Raw genomic sequence first — 16,322 nt, forward strand, 5'->3', positions numbered from 1 at the left:
AGCCTGATATTTCACTAAACATGTAAAACATTTTGTGGGATGAGAACTTACATGGGAAGTAAGTAACACAAGATGGGAATTTGTATCCTAATATGATACATTGCTAGACTGTAAGAATAATATTAGTAATAATGTAATTTGTTACAGGCATTAACTCTAGCAGTGCTTCTTAGTGCTATTGTGATAAAAACAAAATGAACACCAACTGCAGTTCAGGTCATTTTGTTTCTCCAAGAATAGTGAAGCACTAAACAATCTCTTAATTCAATGACTTAGAAACTCTAGTAATGGTGTCTGCACTTTGGTTTTTCTTCTGCACCTTCACTGCCGCTACATGCACATATTATTGATTTAGAAAATAAATGGAGGAAAGCCTAATTATAGTCAACATTATGGGGCAAATTTTCAAGACATGGCCTCTGTGTGTGTGTGCAATCTTTTGTACACTGACTAAATTTGCATATACTAGCCCTATCTGGTCATGCAACTGAGCAAACAATAGCATACAAATGTAGTTTACACATTGAAATTTTATTATTTGTCCACACATATTCACCTGTAAAAACAAAATTACATCTGCAAGTAATTGTAGGAGTGATTTTTCCTGGCCATAAATAAAGCCTGGATTAAACTTTTGAAAATTTGGCCTTAGTTATAGCTGTGTCCATTGCTGTGGTTATTACTGAGCCTGGTGTCAGTATTTTAAGAATGAACTGTGTACATTTTTAAAGGTTGGCACCTGATCCATAAATGGACTCTGGGTTGAAACTTGGCATATACAATCTAAATTATAAGCATAATCCACCCACAGAAGTTTGAGTGGTAAAGATGGTCATCAAGGGCCTGATCTGGCTCTCAGTATAGTTTTTCTGTTGACTTCTGGATCATTTAAAATCCATCCCTGACATTATGAAGTTGTTAAATGTCTCAAGTATTGGGGATTTCACCACTTCTGTGGAGGAGTATTTCAGTGTGTAATACATTAGGAAATTTCACCTGAGATTCAGCCCATATTCGCTTTCTCTTAATTTCATTTAATTGCTCATGGTTGTACAATCTGTTGTATGACCCTAAACCTCACCCTCCTTGGAGCTTACATGCTCCAGCTTCTTGTACATGGTTGTCATGTCCACAGATATCATTGTTTAGCCAAGCTACTGCACATGTATTTCGGTCTTTTAATCTTAATTCAGAGCCTCCAACCTCCTTTTAAAAAGGGCTAGAACCCTTTCTGTGGTAGAGAAGCTTCACTATGCACATTGATGCCTTGATAACAAATACTTGGGCTACCAATTTCTAAATGTGCGTGCTCTGTAGCAGGATATAGTGTGGTCCAGAGTGCAGAGCCTCAGAGGAAAGCCATGTGATTACACATTCAAATATTTCTGTTTGTAAGTGATTTAAGAAGGTGCATGGGGAAGGACTAAAGGACCTATCCAAGGTACAGGGAGGGGATGCAAGATTAAGTGCTATTATCTTATACTATATGTGTGATGTTCTATGCAGAGCAAACCCACACATTTGTTTAGAGCATCTCATTATGTGGGTTATAATAATCCTGCAATGTTACAAGTTATTTAATGAGACTAAAAATGTCTGTTTTGATTTTGATGAGGCTCAGAATTTGTGGAGGTCTGAAACCTCCTAAAACAAATTTAGCTGAGGGTCAGTCTTTTGAAGGTATTGATGAGTGTGATCTTTCCAAAAATGCTCAATTTACCTGATATTCAAGTAGAACAAAACCTCTGGTACTGAATCTATTAGTCTTGAAAAAATGTTCCTGGTGTGTGGAAAATTGACATCATTGCAATTATACAATATATCTCATGTGCAACACCATGACTGAATTTCTTTGTTGGCCAGATAAGGTATAATCTTTTTATTATTTTCCCAAACATTCTTGTATTTCTAGTCGTATGGAACAGACTATTCTGTATTTGGCCCTGATCCAACAAAACTTTTAAGCATGAGCCTAATTTTAAGCACAAGTCGTTCCATTGAAATAACTTGCATGTTTGAAGTGAGGCATGTGTCTAAGTTGTTTGTTGGTTCCATAGTCTTCAAAATTAATTTTAAAAAAAGCATTAGGACTCTTTTTTTTATATATCCCTTTGCCTGTAAAATCAGGCTGCTTTAATGCCACAAGTCCAACTAAAGAGGCCCCAGAGAGAGAAATTATAACAGCACATTTTAGAAACCTCTAATAATGACCCAGAACAGCTTTTCTATATATAATATCACTGGAATTTTAAGGGCCTTCTGAGGCTAGAAACAAGTGCTGTTTATCTACTTAGAAAGTTGGCACTCTCCCTTTTCCAGTAGTATGAAAATCATGGTTTTGGACCTAGTGGGTTATAGCAAAAATATTTTTCTACATTTGATTCCATTTAGTCCTTCATAGTAATATTGCTAGGGGAGGTGAGCTGGATTCTATTCTGGCTCCTGCAACATCAACAAAATGGTTCATCTGGGGCTTGATCTTGCAAGCTGCTGACAACTCTGGTCTGATCCAGCAAAGAACCTAACGATGTACTTAACTCTGAGCACATCAGGAGTCCCATAGATTTCAGAAGGACTTACTAGGGGTGATAGACCAGAAAGAAGTCAGCTTGACTTGCTGCTCCCAGGTTGAGTTTGCAGGGCTGGCAGTTATAAAATGCCACCCGCTTGCCTCAGGGGGTGGAAAACTTGAGGGACAGATAGTGATTGGGACAGTCTCAGTAGAAAGGATTGGGGGAGCACACACAGGAGTGGCTCCTCTTTCTCCAGAGACTTTATCCACCCACCCACCCAGCCAGGTAGGGGAGGAGGGGAACTGATTAGCCCTTCACACTCCCTTTTCAATAATTCAAACCTTAGCCCAGGTCCTTGGGAGCTTCTTCTTGCTTCATTTCAGCAGTGCACCTCCCCTCCTTAAAACTGTAGTAATGGAGCTGTGTTTTACAGATGGTATGGGTCTGATTGATTGCCTGTTTTGGGGACCAGAAGGAATTTTTTTTTGAGGCAAAATTGGCAGAGGTCTGTGGGGGTGGGGGGCTGCCTTCCTCGCTGCATCTCAGAGGCACAGATAGATTAAATAGGAGGAGGATTTAGTAATTAGTGGTAGTACCTTGCGGTGATGTTAGGTCCACAGTTTGTGGCAGGTTTCCAGTGTGGTTAAAAGGCTAAAAAGATGAGAAATAAAAGACCTGGGCTTTTGCTGATGGACCTTGTTCCTATGGTATGGGGGAGACCTTGTGGCCTTCAGGGGCTAAGGTACTCCTCTTTTAGTACCCTCTGTCCCTCTCACCAAGGGGCTGTGGGGTGGAGGTGTAAAAGGATTCAGAAGAGCGGGCTGAATCCTAGGGCATGCTGAGAATAGTGTGCCTGGATTTAGGAGTTATATGGTAGGAGCGCTGTAACCCCCGCTGAGTATGTGAGTCTGGGTGACAGGGTGGGTTGCACCCGTCCCCTGTCAAGTTTAATAAAGTTGCAGCCTGCCACTTAAAATCCATCCCTGTGTCTGTCCTTGGTCACCGATGTGTCTGGATCAAACAATATTTTTACTAGTAAAGTAAGAAAATTTGATATGTAGGTTATTGAGAGAGGATAAGAAACAATGGAAACAATATCATTTTAAGAGTCATTTTTCTGATGAGAACCACGCTTTAAGACACAGTGATATGGGGGAGAAATAGGGTAGTTAACTGCTGACAATTAAATCTTCCTTGAACTCTTTTAATGCCTGGTTAGAGGCAATAAATTGCAAAACTGTGCACAAAAGGAAATAGAGGTATTTTAAAGGGGATGTGTAAGCATTGCGTCCAACTGAAATTACATATTTGTGTTGCCCAGTTGCATTCCTGAATTTAGTGTTTCTCTATTGAACATGCAGGCTGTGACCAGATTTTGAGAATATTCAGGAAGATGCTTATAAGCCTACAATAGGACATGAGCTAGCAAGCATTCCTTTCTTGCTAATGTGTATGTCCCCTCCTGTTTGGACTCCCCTTTGCAGTGTGTAAACAGCTCCTTGTTTTTCTTCTTGGTTCAATTTAACAAAGGTCTTTGTATCAAAGAAGAAGTTTAGTGGGAGGTGAAAGCTTATTTTAATGGTGTTGAGACCAAGTTGTTCTTTAACTGAATCCCCTTGAACTCAGCAGAGGTATTAATGTTGTAGCTTGTCATCTACCCCTCTGAAGCTCCTGGCCCTTTGAAAGAGTTAGCTCAAAAAACAATCTTTTGCTTGTTAACATGGGGAAAATACCATCTCTCTTCTTTTCTCTCATTTTTTTTAGTACATATGACAAAAAGGTGTGAGTTGGTGGATATTCATTTCTGCAGCTTTGGCAGCCTTTTCTTATTTACTTGGACTTTAAGACATAAATCATATTGGGGGCTTGCTCTCTCTCCTCAGGGACAACTTGTTTGAATATGTATATGTTTGTGCATCAGACATGGATACCGTGCTTCTGTTATTGCTGTTGGAGAGGTATGACTTACATTGTTCTATATTGTTTGGTTCTGCTTCATGAAGTCAGTGAGGCTCCATGCAGGTGCAGATGTCCATCCACAGAAAGCTCATTGCAGGATCTGGGCCTTAGTTCATGTGTTCCCCCATTTGGGTCTGGGGGTTTTGCTTGAGTTTTTAATCTGGGTAACACATTAGTACAATATCAGAGGTTGCATTTTTATGCTCTTGGAGATAATGTCTACATTCCTTCTGCCTTCCATATTCATATTGTCTTCCGTAATAGTTTGGGAAGTACAAGGAATGCAGGATTGTTCTCCTGAACATCACCAATAGAAGCAAAGTAGGACTTTCCCAGATTCTTGCTTTTTTGCACTTCTAAAATGCCTAAAGATCTCTTCGAACATGAAATGTTTTAGATTTTCATTCTGATGGAACCTAGATTGCTATTCTCCATCGATATAATTGGAAAAAATATTACTAAATGGCTCAGTGATTAACATTCAAAATCAACTCTTGGGCATTCACAGTGGCCATATTCCACCATTTATCTCTCTGCTAATCTCACATTGACGTTAGTAGGTGTGTTTTGTGCATGTAGCAAGGGTAGAATATGTCCCTGTAACTTTTTATCCTACCTTTAAAATACCATATGCATAATGATGATTAACATTATTAAATAACATTGCATGATATAATGTTCACTGAAAGATATGTAGGTTTTATAGATATGTTAAAGGTCAAATAATGTCAGGCTTGTGATACAAGCTCACAAGAACCCAGGAAATGTTCAATGCCAAGGATACTTTACTAAATATAGGTTATTTTGCTTTTCTTCACAAATCTGAATTAAGGATAAAATAGTCTCATCTTTACGTTTCTTTGGTATGGTATGTTCATGCCACAGCTTTAATTTTATTCAGATGCAAGGTTTTGTGTGTTTAATTAACATTACTTCTGTGTGTTTAGGTAATTACCATTACAACACATGGGGACATGTCGTCCTTATTGCCAGTATTAGGGTATAATGCGCTGACTGCAACTACTGCACATGTTAAGCTGATTCTAGCATTTCTTCACACACAGCAGGAAGCACCCATGCTGTGGTTTCTTAATGTACTCTTAAAGCACTATACTGTAGGCAGTAATAATTAATAATGATTCTCATATCACAAGTACTGCTTGTATTCTGCTTGGCCGTTCATTGCTGTATCAGAGTTCCAGTAACCTTGACCCTGAAATACATTTCCTTTTTTTGAAAGTTTCATTTCTTAGATGTTGCAAACATGATATTGTTGAGCAGGGCTGAATTTTTTGAGGCCAGGTTTGTGGCATGGATTCTGATGGCTTCACGTATGTTCAGGTCTCTAAGGACCAGCACCAATAAATGTGAAAGAGACAACAGTAGATTGGCGTACTTTTCCATTTCCACCAGGATGAAAAAAAAAGCTCTAAATTAAGTCTAACCTTAAATGTATAATCTGTCCTTGGGAGAAAAAAAAGGCTATAGCATCTTCAAGCTCTCAGCATCCCTTACGAGAAAAAATTGGTTCTAAGGGTCTCTGATCTTGTGTTTTAGTAAAATAGAACTGCACGGCTGACTGACAGTTCTGATCTAAAGCATTTACGTTTAAGTTTTGATCTCTCTGCTTTTGATTAAAACTAATGAGCTCATTTAATTCAAAATGGGAATCTCTGATAAGAGAAATAAGGTTGATGTGATTGGATTAGAGGGGCAAATTAAACTCTTAGAGCAGAAGTTTGTGCTTATATAGTGTATTAAAAAGCTGTTGGCGTATTATGGCGTGTTAGATGATGAGAAAAATTTCATAGTAATTCATATTTAATCAGAAGAAATGAAAGTACTAAATATAACATGGCTCTGCTTTTCCCTCGAGTGATAAAGAGCTGTACATTTAAAATGACATCGAATTCATGCTCTCTAAAACAAAAAACCTTAAAAGAGATACTAAAGAAAGGGGCACTCTTGTCAGCAGTTTCATCACAACAGAGTTGAAATGCCATAAATGCAAGAAAATGTGACCACATTAGAACAAGCACAGCACTAGATAATCCTTTGCTCACAAACAAGCAGGGTTTGTATGTGCTGCATATCAAATGCTTTTGTAAATACTTGGAATGGTTTTGACCAGAAATTGATCATATTTTCTAAAAGGACAGCAACAAGATATTTTTCTTGATTTTAAACATCTTTTTTTTTATTCATTGTTGCTGATAATAACTCCTTGGAACTGAAATATGTTTTCGTTGCCAGTAGTTGTTTGTTGTAGGGTTACTCCAGAAGATTCTGTGAATTATTTGTTAGAAGAAAACATTGCATAGAAGCCTTTGGATTGAAAACCAAAATATTAAAAAGTTGCATGGGGAACACGGTGGTATTATATTCCCTAAATCTGCATATATTATTTTATCATACTCAACACACACTGTTTGTTCTTATCTACTATACGTCTTGTGGCTGAGGCATCTGAACACAAAGGTGTGGTCTGTAGTTTCAAAGAGGAAACTTCACTTAATGCTAAATGGACCTTGAAGCCGTTCCATCGTCATTAGTCACTAATATCTAATTATTATTGTTATTATTGCTAATCATAATAGTAGTGTTTTCATCTGATGGTCACAGGGTGCTTTCTGGGCATTAATTAACCCAAACTAATGGGGAAACTGGGGCATCAAGAGCTGAAGTGTGACCAAGGTGTCACGGCAAACAAAGTAGGGAAAACGGGGGATAGAACTCTGGATTAGAACTTGTAGATGCCTTTCAGTAGGCAGCCTTGCCTCCCTAATAAACACTTACCCTGTCACATAACATTAAGGAACTTAACAATTAAAAAAAAAAGCTAGCAGCATAATTGCGAAGGAAAGAGTTAATGAGGCAACTCTGTGTTTAAAATTCTTTGGGGAAAAAAGAACCTGAAAATGAGAGTTACTGTTTGTACATATATTTTTCAATTTTTTTTTTTTGCTAAATAAGCATTTTGTAAATGAGGTAAATTGATTACAACACTCAGCATCCATCAGTCATTTATTTTTAGCGAGTTCAAGGATTGCACCTGAGAAATAGCTTAGAGGGGCTGTATAAAAATCTAAATCATCTGTGTCTGTTTTTTTTTTATTCCCTAGTGGAATCAACAAGCCCCAGTCTACTAACCACTGACAACACCCTAGAGCGCTCTTTTTTCATCCGAATGAAATCTACTCTGACCAAGCGAGGAGTGCACATCAAATCATCAGGATACAAGGTGAGCTTTGCTCTGTAACCTGAAATATTGACATCTTCAAATTATCCAACCTTATGTCGAATGTACATATAATGTTCATTTTTTCTCCATGCTCACTGTATGTATATTAATAGAAAGGGAATTAAGCATTAATTGTTTAAATTTTCTTCACATTCATTATTAAAATACGGATGGTACATTTTTCCTCTTTTAGTGCTTTTGCAAATGCACTAAACCTCCATTATTCTTGTCTTCATTATGGACAACACTTTTTTTTTTTAACACACTCAAAATACTAGTCTTCATAAGAGTATCAGGAGGGGAGTGTATTAAACCAAGAAAGTTAAGTTGAAATAATATCCCTATTAATATTAGAAAATTGCCACGCATAAATGTTTTCAGAATCTTTTTTTCTAGTTAGTTTGACTTTAGGACATAGCTCAGAATGATCATCATACCAGCTCTTACCAGATGAAATGCTATAGATATTTAATACTTTCCACCATTCAAGCTGAAGTAGACAACAAGCTGCACTGAATGCTCTTCCACTATTTTTCTTATGCTGTCTGCCCATGGGGCAACTGCTGTAAGGGCTGACTTCTTCTCAAGAAACATTACATTGTTGGATTTCTTTCTTTTAAGATGTGAAACTCTCATCCTCCTTAACAACAATTTCATTTTTCTTTAATCATATATAACTCATAGTGCCTATGGCTAGAAATGGCTTTGCTGCACATCAAGAGTATGAGGAAAGCACATTTTTTAGCATTGTCATCTTCTGAGATGAAATATCTCCTCCATTAAATATTGTGACAAATAACTGAGTGACACTCCAGTACTTAAGGAAGTGGGCCTGAGCATGTTTACATATTTAAAGAAGATGTAAGTATCAGTGATCTTTTTAAAACTTTGAACATTATTTTTTAGTTTAGAGATGGAGTAGAGTAGTTTTAAAGTAGGATGCTTCACTTCATTCAACTAAAAAAAAACTCTCTGTGAATATAACATCAAGGTATTCAGCTTAACGATTGAGAATCTCCTGGTGAAAGCATTTTCTTTTAAAGTAAATGAGTTGGCGTCTTTTTGTTGAATGGTGTCTGGATCTCGGTGATTTCAAGTTGTTGTTAATGGGATTTAGAGTCTTTCACTCCAAGTCACTGATTTCATAAGGCACCACAAGTTATCATCTGATGGCTGCTTAGTTGTCAACATTTGAATTGATGGTCTCAGTACAATTCGTACTGGGCAGGTTGCCACATCACAGAAAACATTGACACTGGGACCTTTGGTGGCTGTTCTGGGAGGGAGGCAAAGGAACAAATGGATGTGAAAGTTGAACAACCCTCTCACCCTTACGCTACGTCTACACTACTCGCCACTTTTGGTGGCATATAGGGTCGTGTAGCTACATGCCGCAGTGAAAAGCAAGCTGTGCTCACACTGCCATGTGTATATGTCAGTGACAGGCTGTGGCGGTTGAGGGGGGAGGAAGCTGCAGGGAAAGCTTCAACAGCCAGAGCCTTTCCCCACTTGCTAGAGTCTTTACCTGCAGTGGGGAAGGACTCCAGCAGTGGGGAGCTAGCAGAGCCTTTCCCATCAACCTCCCTATTGCCGGAGTTCTTACCTGCAGTGGGGAAAACCTCCAGCAACAGGGAGCTGCAGGTTAGTCTTTTCCTCTAGCAGGAAAATGCTACAATGCTAATGTCTTTCCCTCTAGCAGCAGGGAACTGCCACAGCCCTTTCCTGCTCTTTTGGGCTGCCAGAGTCTTTCCCTGTTGCTGGAGTCTTTTCCTGTGGCAGGGAAAGGTTCTAGCCACTGGGAGACTGCAGGACAGTACACGGGTAAGAATAGCAGTGTAGATGGGGAGCCATGGCTTGGGCAAGTAATGAGTTGTGTAGGGTATGCACTTGGGTAGGTACCCATACCCTTCAGGTGTGCCTGTACCCTACTTACTTTAACCCGTGCTGGGGGGTGAGAGCTACTTGAGTCCATACTCTGCACACCGTCAAAAGAATCATGCAGTGTAGATGTAGCCTTAGACATGGTGCATCTAGGCTAGGACTCAGTTACACTGACAGGGAGCTTTCATTGTAGTTGGTTGTGCTGTAATTGGATTGTGAATAAGTAAAAGAATTCACTTTTCAAGATTTTCAATCTGCCATCTTTCACCTGCAGTGAATGTTACAGAATACAGGAAACTGGACTCAAGTGCTGAAGTTTCATCCTTATCTCTCTCCATTTTGGCTGCATTCCTATAATCCTATGTTGGTGTAGGCCCAAATAGGGGACTACATCATCTACTATGGATCAGCAAAACAGGATGGGTCTTTATCTCTGAGTTTACTATTAAAGTAGATTTATGCCACACTTTTAACGTGTTTGAAAGATGTTTGTATAAGAATGTTCTGGTGGGTTGTCTGTTTTGTTTTAAGAAAGAAGAAAAATACACTTTTTTGGGAAGTGTTAAAGTTCAGACAGTTTTTGAAATGCTCACTAGAGCATTTACTCAATAGGAGACACTATAGTTAAGGCTACATTTTAGTCATGGATATTTTTAGTAAAAGTCATGGACAGATCACGGGCTGTAAACAAAAATTCACAGCCTTGTACTATACCATGACCTGTACTATATACCCCTGACTAAATCTTGGGGGGGACATGTCGTGGGTGCACGGGAGTGGCCAGGGTGTGCCCAGAGCCCTCACCCTCTCCCACACGCCAACCCCCAGCCCTGAGCCCTCTCCCACACCCAAACTCCTGCTGCTGCTGGGGGTGGGGGCAGTGGCCCAAGACTGCTCCAGCAGCAACTGGTGTGGCTAGCCCAGGGGCTGCCTGAGCTGCTCAGGTGGCCCCCAGGCCAGCTGCACTGGCTGCTGCAGAAGTCATGGAGGTCCCGGGAAGTCACTTGCAGACTTAACTATAGTCCATCATATAAATACAGATTTAGCGTCTCTTTAAAGAGCTGCTGGCATCTCTTGGAAACTTTTCAAACCATAATTGTGATGCTGCAGACAGAGGATTTTGATTGCAGGTGAGAAATAAGGAGAAAAGAGCAGATGAACTTTGAGTAACTCTTTTTCATGCAATGTTTCCTAGAATAAAGACGGGAGAATAGGGTACATGAATATTGACAAAATTGTCTCTAAATAAAATGTTTGTCAATTTTTTCCATGATGTGTCACCAAGTAGGCATATAAATAGTGGGCCAAATCCTCAGCTGGTATAAATCGGCATAGCTGCATTAGCCCATGATGTCTTGGAGGATTATATAACTGATGTGATTTTGTGGACAAGGAGAAGTCACTTGTGACCTGCCATTTTAATTCTATTTCAGTTGCTTTTTAAAAAAATAGATGTTGCTATTGTAGATCATAACAAGTCCTTTGGAACGATAGCTGTCCAGAGCATCAGTGACCCCTAATAAAATGGTGTATTAACAGCAGGAAAAGTATATCATGTACATTTTTAAATCAACATCAGACCTTTTTAATTTAAATATAATTCTCAATTTTTGTAATTTATATCCAAATATAAAAAACACATCAGCCTTTGTTATTAAACCTGCCAAGAAGAATAAAATTGAACTGCTCTAGTGAGTGCCAATGACACTTACAGGAAAGCTTCCATCTTCTTCATTGGCCCTCAGAAATCCAATGGTAGACCAGAGTCTACCCTCCAGAACCTTTTTGGGTACAGGCATGTTTTATTAAAACAAACAGAAAGGACAAAGAGCCTTGTGCAACAGATAGGCAACTAAAAAATAAGGTACACAAAGGAAGGCGTGCTATCCAAATTGCACGGCAGCTGTGGACATACCACAAAGAAAAGACACATGGCTGCCCCCAATATGAAAAAGTAATGCAGCACAGCAAGGCACACAGTGAAGTTCTGTGCCATGAGACAACGTGGGATCACTCGGTAAGTCCTGCTGCTCTAAAGGCTAACTCAAGAAATGGCTTCTTTAGACAGTAAGTGAATCAGATGATCCATGAGGTGCTTGGCCAGTCCTCACAATGGGAGAGCCCCTGCCTCAGAAGAAACTGCGTAAGATTGAGAACAGGTCAGAAAATGAGATTGCTGAATCAGCTGGATTGATCTAGTCCATCCCCCTTTAGGACAGATTTAATTAGGCCTAAATTATCACTATAGATGAAAGCCTCGTCTCTTGTCCCTTAAATCATGCTCATCTAAGCAGCTGTATTTATCTAGAATAGGGAAATCATTACATGATTCATCTGACCCCTCCTCCCCATTCTCTTTTCAGTGTGTTCCATCTTCCTTCTTTTCCTGAATGGCGCTTCGCCAATGCTTATGCTGGGAGCTTATAGGGAAAGATTATACATGCATTGTTGTATATCTATTTTATTTCCAGGAAGTAAACCAAAAACACATAAGAGTAAAGCAAGAAGGCATGTAGTCAGCTGACAAAACATAATGAAAACAAATAAAAAGAAACAATGATAATGTTTCAATTCACTACAAACCTCAGGATTTATTACAGTTACAGCTGTTATCTAAGATACATGATGCCAAGGCTTACTGTGCTTCTCATTGCTAAAAATGTATCACTTTATCTTTTTTCTGCCTTCTTTCATCAATATAAAGAGACTTACGGTTTTTTGGATTTTCTTTCCATTTTATCTGCTTCCCTCTTTGTTTTCCTCGGGGGCGGGGGTCGGAGGGGGAATGCCTCATCTGTCTACTAAATACTCAGACCTGAGTTCAGAGTTTATATTCTACTTTTAGACATGTATCAAAGCCAGTTTTAATTGAAGACCACACTTAAGTCAAATGATATGTTTTCTGATCCACTGTGATACGTTGTGATGATCAGGATCTAATACCTCTGCACCTCTCAGTATACTAGGCACTTCACAGGGAGTGGGGCAGAGGTGGGAGCATGTCCCCATCCTCCTGCCCAACAGCCTGCAGGGCAGGCCAGCCTAAAGGATGATACAGCCTGTACGGTCACATTGCATACTTGATCACTCTGTATATAAAAATAATTTTGAAAAACATATACCTGAAAACCTGAAAAAAATGTTTGAAAGTCTGTAAAAGTATTTACACAAATTAGTCTTTGTGGTCTAAGTTAATTACTTTTTTCTATTGTCCAATGCTGATTTTCTACACACTAGTTTATAATTATACATTTACACACGTGTTCTCTATTGTGAAGACTCTATTAAAGTAATAGTAAGTTTGGCAGCCAGTTGCATATTGATGTTAGTGCTTGAAATCCAAACATCCTGTAGAATTTAGATTCACATTCAGAGTTCTCATAATGCCAGAACATTTTCTTGGGACTCCTGATTTTTTTTCTGAGTTCTGGTTTACCTCAGTTTAATGTTTTTGGCTACATTTACACTGCCATGGGATCGATGCTGCTCCGATAGATGCACTGGGGGTCGATTTAGCGGGTCTAGTGAAGACCCGCTAAATCGATGGCATTGCGCTCTCCGATCGACTCCGGTACTCCCATCAACCATCTCCCATCAACCCAGCATGGTGTAGACACCGTAGTAAGTCGACCTAAATTACGCTACTCCAGCTACATGATTTAGGGAGTTAGATGCCTTTTGAAAAATCTCACCTTTAAAGTTTTAGATCTTTATCTGCAAGATGTCTGTGCTCTAGAACTGGGTTGCAGTAGATCCTAATCAGGTGGGGGAAGGCCTGCTTCTTTTTTAAAGGCCCACCAGGAAGTGTTCTACTGTGGACTTTGAGCCATCCTGCTCTGCATCAACAGATGGCTCTACTACTGAAATCATTTCTGACACCACTTTGATTTTTAAACACTTATGGTGCAGTATAATTATGGAAGGCCAGAATTTACTCCATATATTCTTATTTATTTTTAGTTGAATTAAAAGATTTAAATGAACCATAAATGGTCATGATTGCTGAGTTTGTATTGGCTGGCTAGAACAAGTGCACCCGTTGCTTGCTTCCAGACATCTCTTTCTGAATCTTTAGAACCAAAGACCAAAACGTTAATATTCAGTAGCCTGATTTTTAAGGGGAGCTGATCACTACAGCTATTACTGACTTCAGTGGAAGTTTTGGCTGTGCAACACTCATGAAAATCAGATCACTTTTATTGTGGTATCCAAGTATGGATTTAAGTTTAAGCAATCAGGTTTGAACAGTTTGGCCTACATTCTTTACTTCTCTTTCATTATTTTGTTCCTGAATCCTTTTCATTTTTGGATCTCACCGATGAATTTCTGTCAGGCTTTCTTATCTTTCCTGATCAGATGGGGCATGACCTTTTTATACAAGAAGCAAAGTGTAGAAGTCAAAATTTCATCACAAGGCTCCAGCCACACCACCTTGAGTCACACTAACCCAGGGAAGGAGGAATAAGAAACCAACATCAGGAAATATACGCAGAGAATTTTCTAAATGTCAGCACATACATATCCCAGTTTCCTCAGCAATGAGGAGACTCAAAGGTAATTTGTCAGAGAGGAAGAACTGATCTAGTATTTACCCATGTAAATTGATGACCTTTAGCCAAAAGGAAGCTTGTCTGTTAGTAAGAATGCAACATTTTTAGAAAAGAACACAACACTAACATGCCAATCTGAGCTTTATGATGTGTCTTCCTGTAAATATACCATTATGGTGGAGAAAGGATGATCTTGGGACTAGGATAATTTGGGTTGATTGCCTGGCTCTGCTATAGAATGGCTGCAATATCTTGGGTAAGTCATAGGGCCATTTTTAAAAAAGAACTCAGTTCCTATTTAAGCACCTAAATAAAGTGGCCAGATTTTCAAAAAGTACATAGCACCTGCCAGCTCCCATTGTTGTCAAGTTCTTATTCTAAATGCTGAGCACTTTGGAAATGGAAATGCCAACACCTCTCTACCTCACAGAGATATTGAAAGGATGCATTAATTAATGTGTGAGATGCTCAAATATATGGTGATATGGACCATGTAACAAGGGAGCTAGATACTCTTATGTAAAAGGCCTTTTCAGTAGCAGTCAGTGGAAACTGGAGAGACTCAGGCTTTGATCACTGACCCAGACTTCCTCATGATGATTGCAGATGCAATATTCCTGACACCTAAATCATTGTTTCTCCTGAGAATTGTCTTAAATTTTCACACAGCCTTTGAGTTATGACTGCAGGTGCAATACATTCCATACTGTGTAAATGGAGGCTGGCTTAGCTAAAAGAGAACTAAAATATTAAGTTAAGCAAACTCAGTCTTTCTGAGAGATCAGTTATTTCCACCCGTAAATCCACTTCTCATAGCATAAACAGCTACAGAGAATATCGTCACAAATTTAGCAACAAGGGGCCCTGCTTTTGGTCACACAGCATCTTAAATCTGGAGCTAACTCCATTAAAGCAAGTGAGGTTATATTGGTGTAAAACAAGTGTGAGATTAGCAGTCAGTCCTGTACATATTAAAATATTCCAGAAAGAAGAAGAGAGCTTAATTATGGTATTCTTTAAGAAGGACCACAGACTACAGCATATGTGCAGCACGTTCATTTTAAGGGATAGCTCAGTGGTTTGAGCATTGGTCTGCTAAACCCAGGGTTAAGAATTCAGTCCTTGAGAGGGCCATTTAGGGATCTGGGGCAAAAAAAATGGGGATTGGTCCTGTTTTGAGCAGGGGGTTGGATTCCTGAGGTCCCTTCCAACCCTGTTATTCTATGATTCTATGAACTACAGTCATCTGGATTTTTTTTATTGTATAGGGGAATATGCATGTGAGTTATTTGAACAGTTATGTGAATTTTAAACACATAACTGAATGTTTTGTAAGTTTGTAAGGGAGGAACTTACATACATACACAGGGCTATATCCTATCATTTGCTGTGCTGATAAGCAGAGAGCAGTGGAAAGAGAATGGTGGCATTCTCTTCTCACCACAAAAATAACCAGACACAATACCTCATGGCACATAGGGTGTGCTAGGAGAAATCCCTAGATTGCACCATGTTCTCAAGGGGGAAGGGTCTGTTGAAACAAAGGTGTATTCAGTTTCCAGAGCTGACTAGCATATCCACTGCTGTCATCAGCCAGTGAGTGATTATTGGCAGTGGATCAACATGCTCAGTAGAGCAGCCATATGAGCCCCACAGTGCTTGTGAGGGTCTGCCTACCAGTCTGGCAGGATTTCTTGTGCAGAAGATGCTCCTGCTAACACCCCTGCTCATTCTTGCTGCTCTGCTTAGCTAGTGTCAGTGGAGGGTTTGCCCACTTCCCTTTCCCCATGTAAATATTTTCTAAAGTGTTCCGCTGTGTGTGTCCCTTTTTAGCCAACCCCACAACATCTCACAGTGGTTCAGTGTTCAGAGAATCGTAGGACTGGAAGGGACCTTGAGAGATCTTCTAGTCCAGTCCCCTGCGTTTAGCACTACCATGTTGCCATCCATAGTAGGCTAGGAAAAAACAAGGAGTTGACAGATTGAAATGATGTAACTGATGCTAAGCTAGTGTGGAAGACAACCATGTGTCTGTTCCTTTCTGCAGAAACAGTTCATCTTTCTGCAAGTGGTGGTAATATTTTATTCAGCTAGCAACAGTAAGCCAGATTCAAACCCTGTTGTACACAGGTGAAAATGAACTGAATTTCATGGAGTTGTATCTGCTGCTAGCAGGAC

The 16,322-nt window shown here is 39.5% G+C and overlaps 1 protein-coding gene across 8 annotated transcripts in view; it reads left to right on the forward strand.

Moving 5' to 3' along the window:
* NPAS3 (neuronal PAS domain protein 3) overlaps nucleotides 1-16,322 on the forward strand; it is an 832,983-nt gene that overhangs the window by 737,916 nt on the left and 78,745 nt on the right. For all 8 annotated transcript variants that reach the window (XM_037900583.2, XM_043548371.1, XM_037900579.2 and 5 more), the window contains one exon: nucleotides 7,595-7,713. In XM_037900583.2, coding sequence (XP_037756511.1) covers nucleotides 7,595-7,713 — 119 coding nt within the window. The remainder of the gene's footprint in view (nucleotides 1-7,594; nucleotides 7,714-16,322) is intronic.

Source organism: Chelonia mydas, chromosome 6 (assembly GCF_015237465.2).
Source record: "Chelonia mydas isolate rCheMyd1 chromosome 6, rCheMyd1.pri.v2, whole genome shotgun sequence".
Taxonomy (NCBI): domain Eukaryota; kingdom Metazoa; phylum Chordata; order Testudines; family Cheloniidae; genus Chelonia; species Chelonia mydas.